Below are 9,898 nucleotides of genomic sequence, written 5' to 3' on the forward strand. Positions count from 1 at the left end.
CCACCGCGTCCAGCTGATTTATGTATATATATATATCTGTTTAAAAATTTTTTAAAAGATAAAAAGAAAGGCGTCCTCAGGCTGCTGTAAATGAACCCGCTCAGCACTGTGGACCCTGGGGCCAGGTTTGTGCTAATATGTAGCAGGGTGTAGAACATCTCTCAGCCCCACCCAGTCCATTCCAGGAGCACCCACCCCCAAGTCGTGACAACCTCAGATATCCCCAGACATCGCCCAGTGTCTCCCAGGGCAGCAGTCACCCCCCAGTGAGAAATATCATTCTAGCCTGCTCAGCATCCTCACACGAGCCTCCCCCTTGTACAGAAGAGGGACCCAGCCAGGTGCAGGGGCTCATGCCTGCAATCCCAGTGCTTTGGGAGGCAGAAGTGGGAAGATTGCTTGGGGCCAGGAGTTTGAGACCAGCCTGGACAACACAGCGAGACCCCCTCTCTACAAAAATTTTAAAAATTAGCCAGGCGTGGTGGCACATGCTTGTAGTCCCAGCTACTCAGGAGGCTGAGGCAGGAGGATCACTTGAGCCCGGGTTGTTGAGACTGCAGTAAGCTATGATCGTGCCACTGCACTCCAGCCTGGGCAACAGAGCAAGACCCTGTCTCAAAAAAAAAGAGAGAACTGGCTGTAAAGGATGGCACCCAGGGCTGAGGTCACGCAGCCAGGGAGGAGCTGGACCCGTGGCGGGGCCGTCCCTGAGCCCCAGGCTCCGGGGTGGCCGTGCAGTGCTCAGAACCATGCCCATTTCTCTCCCGTTTCTGCCCTCAGAGGACCAGCTGCCCTCCGGCTTCCCCAACATCGACATGGGCCCGCAGTTGAAGGTGGTGGAGCGGACACGGACAGCCACCATGCTCTGTGCGGCCAGCGGCAACCCTGACCCTGAGATCACCTGGTTCAAGGACTTCCTGCCCGTGGATCCTAGTGCCAGCAATGGACGCATCAAACAGCTGCGATCGGGTGAGTGAGGGTGGCTGACAGGACGTGGGAGCCTCAGAGGGCAGCAGGGATGGGGAGCATCTCCAGGCCCCAAGGTCTGGGGACTACTGGAGAACAGGCAGAGACAGTGTGCGGCCGTGGCAGGCATTGGCGCCGGGGGAGTGGGGGCAAAATGTCTTCAAAGTCACACACTGAGGATATTAGGGGGCACAGATGGGCATGAGTACTGGGAAGCTGTAGAGGGTGGTAGAAGAATAGTGCTTCAACACCTGGCCAGTGAAGATATAATGGATGCAGACACGCACAAGGGTGGGGAGTTATATAGGGCCATGGGCGGGGAGATTGTGTCCCGTACTCAGGCAGTGAGATCACAACTGCCACCCACAGATGGTTGTGGGTGATAGGAAGCCACTGAGGGGGCTGGGCGCAGTGGCTTATGCCTGTAATCCGAGCTCTTTGGGAGGGCCAAGGCAGTAGGCTTGCTTGAGGCCGGGAGTTTGAGACCAGCATGGGCAATGTAGCAAGACCTTGATCTCCAAAAAGAAAGAAAGAAAGCCACCAAGGATGGTGGGTATCGGCAGTGCCCAAGCAATGGGAGACAGACAGGCAGAAGTGTCGGTGAGCCATGGAGGGTGACAAGGGGAGACCAGCTTCAATGGGTATGTAATAGGGAGCTATGGAAGGTGGCAGAGAACATCCTCTACAGAAGCAGTAGGCACATCCAGTGAGAATACAGTGGGGCCCAGACAGGCAGGAGTAGTGGAAGCTGTGTAAGGCAATGGCAGGTGTCCAGAGGTGACAAGTAAGGTGATGGGGAGCCATAGAACACTACAGGGAGAGAGTCTCTCCAAGGCTGAGCAATAAGAACATCATGGGACAAAGACAAGCAGAGGTGATGGCGGGGCGTCAGGTCTGTAATGGGGCACAGACAGCCTGTCTGTTCAGGCCTCGTCTGGGCTAGGGAGACCTTGGGACAGACAGAGCCTTGGAGACGGGCGGTTCCACCATTGTGTCTCCACAAAGCACCCACGTGGCCCATCTGCGGGTCCATCTGTCTGGGGGGCTGTGTCTGTGTGTGTGTCGTCCCCCCGCTTCACGACATGTCCACGTGTGCATGTCTGGGCTCCCTGTGCTGGCCTGGCCTGCCTCCCGCGTGTGGGCACAGGTGTGCAGGCCTGGCTGCTGTCACACACGGTCCTCCCTTCCCCCGCCCGGAGCAAAGTGTCCGCCTGCATCTCGGCCACACGTGCACCCACGTTGCAGTCACTCCCGTGCCTGTGCACACAGGGCAATGATCCGTGCACGCGCCTCTGAGCCCGCACCTCCCTAGTGCTCGTGCGTGGGGACACACGTGGTGGGGATGTGTCTCCATACATTGGGAGCACACGTGTGGCTGCACATGCGTGTGTGTCTGCGTCACGGATTTACTGTTTTCAGTTGTGCCAGGCTTGACACCCTGCCTTCGTTCAGGTCACTGTTGAGATCACCCTGCACCTCCACACACACCTCTTTTTGCTTTCTCTCTCCCCTTCCTCCGAGGATCCCGCCACGGAGCTTGTCTCGCAGCAGTCCCTCCTGGAATCATCCCCAGCGCCCGGCACTCACTGCCCATACTTGCCCCCCACCAAAGAGCCTACCTACCCCTTCTCCGCTTTCTGCTCCTCCTCCTTAGTGAAAACTAAGCCCCAAAAAAGATCAGACGTGGAGCCCAGAATCTCTTCCCTGGAGAGACTCAGACCTCACACTGGGGGGACAAATCGCCTCCCCTCTCCCAGCCTGGCTGAGGATGTTTGCAGCTTGTAGGCCTCTGCAAGCAAGGAGGGGCAGGGTGGGGGAGCGGTGGCCTCAGTTTCCCCATAAAACATGCCTATTTCCTTGTGTTCTGGTGACCTCTCCAGGATGGAATGTCTAGCGCCTGCTAGGTCTCAGTAAACATAAGCCACTTTAGGAACCATAGAAATGTTATTATTATTCTGAGCATCCCCCTCCCCTCCCCCACCATCGCCTCCTTGATGAGGACACAGGATTCTTCATAACCACCTGTTAATGTTCGTGTTCTCTTTTCTTACCTTCCTGTTGTAAACGTTCAGAAACCTTTGGTAAGTCTGATTTCATCACCACGTCAACAACTAACGCCCCATCCCCTTTGTGCCCCTTCTGCCCCCTTCTCCTCACCAAACTAACAGCCACCGTGATGATAACTGACCCACTCTGCCTGGTATGTTTACTAACGCCCTCTCCCTCCTCCCCACGACCAGCCCCTTAGCCCTCCCCAGCTGGGCACTAGTGTGCGGCAGAGAAAGAAACCCAAAGGAAAAGAGGAAAAGAGACAAGTCCACAAGGGGCCGGGCAGACCTCAGAGTAGAGGCTGAGGGGGGTTCAGAGGCATCCTTGGGCTCATGGAACTTCGTACCTAACAAAATTTCCTCCCGCACTTTCTTCTTGGCCTTAGCCCTGCTGGAAAAGGATTTAATTACAGAAGTTTGGGGGCTGGGGCTGGGGCTGGGCGTGAGGTGGAGATTTTTCCAGCCTAGCTGCTACTGGGCACTTCTCATCCACTTTTCTCAGCATTCAGCCTGAATCTCCTGAAATCAGTTGTGGGACTAATTCATACTAAAGTGAGAGTGACTGATATCAGCCTATGCTATCAGTCCCTTCATCTCCGTCAGGGTGGGAAGTGGAACACCTTTTAATGGCTAAGGGATCCATTGTTCCCACTTGATAGAATAGCCCTGAGTGATTTGGCCAACTTGAAAAGACTTCTTTTTTTTTTTTTTTTTTGAGACAGTCTTAATCTGTCACCCAGGCTGGAGTGCAGTGGCCCCATCTCGGCTCACTAAAGCCTCTGCATCCCCGATTCAAGCAATTCTCCTGCCTCAGTCTCCTGAGTAGCAGGGATTACAGGCACCCGCTACCACACCCGGCTAATTTTTGTATTTTTAGTAGAGACGGGGTTTCACCATGTTGGCCAGGCTGGTCCCCCAAACTCCTGACCTCAGGTGATCCACCTGCCTCGGCTTCCCAAAGTGCTAGGATTACAGGCGTGAGCCACTGGGCCGACCTGAAAAGACTTTCTTTAACCCTGACTTCCACCATCGTCATCCCAGTGTCCTAGCAAAGGCCAGCCTGGCTTTCCACTGACTGGGGTTCCAGTTCTCCAGGGTGTAACTTTAGGCAAATTTCCATTTGCTCCCCTGTAAAGGGTGCAGAGTGGCCTCACGAGGACACCTCAAAAGATAATACAGGGACCCCGAAAAGTTCAGGCCAGAAGCTCCTCAGCCCAGGAGGCCGGAGAGTTAGGCTCAGTGCCTACCCCTGCCTCATGGTGGGACCTCAGAGATTCCCCTCTGAGCCTCAGTTGGCCCATCTGTAAAATGGGTTTGGGCCACGCAGAAGGAGCTGCTTTTTCACGTGTCTGGCCACTCCTGGCAGATCGAGGTCTTGGGATCTTCTTGGCCCCAGCCATCCGAGTTATCAAGTTATCGGCCATCAGCAGCAGAGAGAAGGGGCCCAAAACTTCTCCCTGGATCGTGAGCAGAGGGGGTAACGTTCCAGCCCTGAGCTACCTTTTCCTGCTTTGCAGTTAACCATCCCTGCCTCCAAGGCCCAGATAAACAGGTCTTTCCTCTTTTCCTCTTGGTAAGAAGGCTGCCAGTCTCTCCCCGTCCCTCCTACTCGGCCTGTCTGTGACACCCTTTCTTGGCTGTATTAATGCCCGGTCCTGGGGCACTAACCCCACCCCCCTCCCTGTCTCTAACAAGATAATTCCTGTTGCTCCTTGTCCCCTCCTAGTCTGGACTTGAAAGCAGTCCCTTGCTGGGCTCCCTAAGAAGGAAAGAAGGAAGGGGGGGTCATGAACCTCCCTCCCTCAGCCCAGAGGGAAGGCCACCAAAGGGCCAGGCTGACAGACCTTCCCTGGGCATAGAGACGCCCCTCACCCGTCCAGAGAGGCTTCTAGACTCCATCCCTCCACCCCCAGAGATTCCCGCCTTCTACAGGAAGCCCTCCTGCTTTGACAAGCCCTCAGACCTCACCCTGCTCCTAGGAGACCTCTCCCAGCTTCCTCAGCAAAGCCTGCAGGGTCCGTGTGCCCAGGGCTGGCTTGCTCTCCTCCCTGGGGCAGAGTGCAGAGGCCTGGCTTATGGCCCAGCCCAGCTTCCCTGGGGCCCCCCGGCCCCCCACGACCGCCTTGTGACATTCACCTGGTTCTCTCTGCTTCCCTTACAGAAAGCACTCCGATTCGAGGTAAGAGGCTCCTCACTCACCCACCCACTCACGCTCGCTCTCGCTGCCCACTCAGCCCCTCAGGCTCCACAGGGCCTGCCCCCAGGCCCCCTTCCATGCGTGTCCACCCTGCCACCACCTTCGTTCCGCCCAGTGTTAGTCCGGTCTCTGCGTCTGTGTCTGTGTCTGTGGCCAGGGGGCTGAATGTGGCTGAGGTGACTCCTCAGGTCACCTGGCTGTGGAAGGCAGGGAGCTCTCTCCCGCTCCGGGAAGGACCCTACCTGGCAAGACCCCCAGAGTGCTGGGAGCCCCATGTGGTTTAGCCACCTCTAAAATGAGCATGCAGGCCGGGCGTGGTGGTTCACACCTGTAATCCCAGCACTGTGGGAGGCCGAGGCAGGTGAATCACCTGAGGTCAGGAGTTCAAGACCAGCCTGGGCAGCATGGTCAAACCCCATCTCTACTAAAAACACAAAAACTAGCTGAGCGTGGTGGTGGGCGCCTGTAATCCCAGCTACTCAGGTGGTTGAGGCAGGAGAATCACTTGAACCAGGGAGGCAGAGGTTGCAGTGAGCCACCAAGATCATGCCACTGCACTCCAGCCTGGGTGACAGAGACTCCGTCTCAAAAAAAAAGAAACAAAACCAACATGCAAAGTGGGCCCTCCAGCTCCACAGTTCTTTCTGATCTGGAGGTTCTAACCCAAAGACACATAGAGACATGCGCTCTCAGGTCAGTCTGCTCCATCCCTTACCCCCCACCCAACTGCTGCCTCAGAGAAGAGCCAAGAGAAGGCCGGAGTGGGAACCCTGGGGAAGAATCAGTGTCCAGCCCTACCTTTGCTACAAATGCTGTGTGACCTAGAGCAGTCTCCTGACCCTCTCTGGGCCTCCTTAATGATGGAGATACTGCCTGCTTCCCAGAACCTCGAAGTCAAGGGAGAATAGGCAGTGTTCTATCAGGGCAGAATCTTTATCCATGACCTCCAGAGAGAATCCCCCAATCTGTGGGTCCGTGTCATTTCTGTGGGATAATCACGAACAAGGCTGGAAAACTCAGTCTGGATTTTTGGACACCTGGTGCCATAGGCTGTGATCGAAGCCTGTGATTCAAACACATTTGGGGATATTCACTCGTCTTCATTTACTCATGGTCGACAGGCACTTGGGTCCAGGCCTGTGATTCAAACATACTTAGATATGTTACACTAAGTTTTATTTACTTATGAAAATAAAGACTTTGATCCAGGCCTATGATTACAAACATACATGTGGAAACTTTTGCCTTATTTTTTATTTGTGGGCCCTCAAGTTTTTATGAAGGCCTATAATTTCAGACATACTCAGCTTCATTTACTTGTGAAAATGAGGGACTTGTTTCAGGCATGTGGTTTCAGATATCTTTGGGGAAATCTTGGCCTCATTTTCATTTACTCATGGGCACAGTAGTGTTTGATCAAGGCCTGTGATTTCAGATATTCTTGAGAAGGTTCATTCATTCTTATATGTTCATGGGAAGTGAAGTCTTTGATTTGGGCCTGTGATTTCAAATATATTGAGGGGGAATCAGTCCTATTTTCATCTACTCATGAGCACCAAGACCTTGGATTTGGGCCTGTGATTTTTCAATATGCTTGAAAAATTGCCCTCTTCTTTATATCTTTGTTTACTCATGACCAACAAATTCTTTGATCCAGGCTTGGGGCATTTTAGCCTCAACTTTACGTGTGAGTATAAGAGGCTTTCAACCAGACCCCTGATTTCAAATACTTTTGAAAATTTAATCTAATCCTGTGTACCTATGAGCATCATAGAATTGGGTCCAGGACCGTAATTTCAAACACACTCGAAGAAGTCCATTCAATTACTCATGAGCACCAGGATATTGACTTCAGGCCTATGGTTTTAAATACAAGCAGGTAAATTCAGACTTTTACTTAGATGACTTAAAATACGTGGGGAAATTCTGACTTTTCTTCAATCAGTTTCAGGCCAGAAGGCTTGGATTCATGGCTTTGATTTCAAACATACTTGATACACACCAGCCTCAACGTTTTTAACTTTAGCTGTCTCAGGGTATAACCTAATCCTGAAATTTCAAACACACCTGAAGAAGTACAACCCTGTCTCCATGAGGACTTTGAGGACTAGGATTCCAAACACAATTGAGGAACCCAGACCCATGTTCATTTACTCATGGGCACTTAGTGAAACAAAGCAACCACCAGCTCCCTGAATTTTCACATGATTTGTGGTGGGCCCCCTCAGGTCCCTGGATCTATCAAATGATGGTTATGAGTTGTGAATGCCAACCCACTCTTTCCTTCTGGCCGGGAGAGCATCACTTAGTGCTTTCTCAAACACACTTTTCTCCAGCTTTGTAATTCAACTTGGCAGTCATGAAGCAGCAGTCTCATGACCAGCTGCTTTTCCACTGTGAGTGGAGAATTTGCTGGGGAATCTGGTGTGTCCAGGCCCTGGTGGGGCTAGATGTGGGGGTGGAGGTTATACAAGGCCTGGCCGAGCTGGGGCTTCCAGGTTTTCTCACCTCTTACCTGCCTCTCTGGCCCAGCCAGCACAGGAGACAGGCCAGAGAGCACTGTGGTGGGACAGCTTTCCCTGCTCACTCCTGGGCACCCCTCTAACGGACCAAGCTTTCTCCCCTCTTCCCACAGGAGCCCTGCAGATTGAAAGCAGTGAGGAAACCGACCAGGGCAAATATGAGTGTGTGGCCACCAACAGTGCCGGTGTGCGCTACTCCTCACCTGCCAACCTCTACGTGCGAGGTAGGGAACGCCGTGTCCAGGTCAAAGGCAGGGACCCGCCCCGTCCCATCCCCCTCCCTCCTCGGGCTCACCGCCTCCGGGCTCCCCCGTCCCCTGCACACCCAAGCAGGAAGGCCCCTCCCCGGTCGCGGTGGGACCTTGGCCAAGGCGGCGTCCCTCTCTGGGCCTCAGTTTCCTTGCCTGTAGAATGGGGGCAGCTTAAATTCCCTTCCTCGTGCCTTGCGACAGATGCCCCGTGGGCAGCAGGGCGCTGGGGAGGCAGTGATGGTGGGGTAGGAAGGCGTGGGGCAGGGTGAGGGGGTCAGTCTTGGGCCTACAGGGCCAGGGGAGCCTGCAGGCCTCTGCCCCGCCCCACCCCACCCGCCTGCCCACCCGAGTTGGCTTCTGTGGTGTGTCGTGCCTTCCCGTGCTGTGTGCTGGCTTTGCTTCTCCCAACTTTGTGGCCTCGTAGCTCCCCGCTTCACTGCCCCCCCAATACAGGGCCCTCAATCTGGAAGTTGGGGAGGGGTCTTCGAGGCTGCCACCCCCGCCCCCCACCAGCTGGTCCGGAGCCCGGCACCTTCTGCCTCTTCCTAGTGACTCTCGGAGAAGGACAGTCCAGGCCGATGGGAGGCTGGGGCCACAGCGGGCACAGGCACCCGGGGGCTCGGTAGTTGCACCGAGCTGGGGCAGGCACGGCACCCAGCGAAGCTTGTTGCTCTCGGTTTCCAATTCCCACTCAGTCATGCCCAGCAGCGTGGGGGCCTCACCCCAGCACCTCCCCGCTCCCCTGCCCCAAGGAAGCTTCCTTCCTTGTGGGTCCCGTGGTGCTGCCTCAAAGGTGCCAGGGGGCTCCCTTGCCCCCAGATGCCTCCGTTGGCCTCCTCTTATCTCGTGTGTTGGCTCTTGGGTCTTTTGAGAAGTTGCAGTCTTCCTCCTCCTCCTCCTCCTCCTCCCTTTCACCTCCTAGTAGCTGTTTCTGATCAGATTTGTGGTAGAAACAGCTTCTGCCAGGATGCCAGGGCGCCATTCAATCCCCAGGGCTGCCCCAGTTAGCACTGTATAATTGACTCGATCACATCCTTCTCTGGGCCACAGTTTCCCCCATGTGAAGTGCCAAGCCCTAGTTGTTCTCCATCCAGGAGGCCGTGTGGCTCATCCCTTACCCACAGACCCTCACTCACCACCTTCGTCCCCACCATCCACAGCACCCGCTGGCCCTGAAGTGACTCCTTGGTCCTGGACCTGGGGTTTTGCATTTTGTCTCTGAGGAGGAGGTCGCATGGAGGGGGAGGGGATGGGGATGTCGGTGTATGGACGGGTGGTGGGTAGGGGCACGTCTGATCCGCTGTCACGGCACCTCTGGTGAGTTGTCATGCGTTCGTGACTCCAACTGACTGGTCTTCACCTAACCTGCTTATTTCTCTGCCAACACCTGGGATGGGGGTTTGTAAATCCAGCAGGGCTCAAAAGAGTGTGGACAGCGGGTGTGGGGCAGGGAGCTGGGTGGGGCCTTTAGTGAGGGTGCAAGAAGGGAGGGGGGCTTCTGTGTCCTCATCCCCCAGAGGTGGGGTCCCCAGCATGAGCCTCCATCCTCTTGGGGGCAGTTGAGGGGGTGAGGTTCTGCTTCCCCATCTTTGCTTGGGTCTTAGATGCTCCAGAATCAAGCTTAGAAAAGAATGGAGAAAGGCAAATGTAGTAGATCTTGTATGTCGAGGGCAGAGTGGAGAAAAGTCAAAAAGGTCATTGCTGTTCTTTTTATTTTTTAATTTTAATTTTTTTTTTTGGTTTAAAGAAAAAACAACAAACTATTGCAGCTTTTAGCCTTGGGAAGTCCTCTTTTTACTCTCTGTATCTCCCCTATTTTTTCTCTTCTTCCCATGTCATTGTGTTCCGCATCAAACCCCCTTTACATCCCTCAGAGCTTCGAGAAGGTTGGTGTGTTTTTTTCTTTTTTACTTT

The 9,898-nt window shown here is 54.4% G+C and overlaps 1 protein-coding gene across 11 annotated transcripts in view; it reads left to right on the plus strand.

The window, feature by feature from the left end:
• The window catches only part of PTPRS (protein tyrosine phosphatase receptor type S), a 132,472-nt gene that overhangs the window by 74,574 nt on the left and 48,000 nt on the right, over positions 1–9,898 (plus strand). For 6 of the 11 annotated variants that reach the window (XM_030796966.1, XM_030796971.1, XM_030796969.1 and 3 more), the window contains exons 5-7: positions 781–969; positions 7,847–7,957; positions 9,859–9,870. In XM_030796966.1, coding sequence (XP_030652826.1) covers positions 781–969; positions 7,847–7,957; positions 9,859–9,870 — 312 coding nt within the window. The remainder of the gene's footprint in view (positions 1–780; positions 970–7,846; positions 7,958–9,858; positions 9,871–9,898) is intronic. The other 5 variants (XM_030796968.1, XM_030796970.1, XM_030796976.1 and 2 more) reach the window with 1 other exon arrangement.

This window comes from Nomascus leucogenys, chromosome 17 (genome assembly GCF_006542625.1).
Source record: "Nomascus leucogenys isolate Asia chromosome 17, Asia_NLE_v1, whole genome shotgun sequence".
In the NCBI taxonomy this organism is placed as follows: Eukaryota; Metazoa; Chordata; class Mammalia; order Primates; family Hylobatidae; genus Nomascus; species Nomascus leucogenys.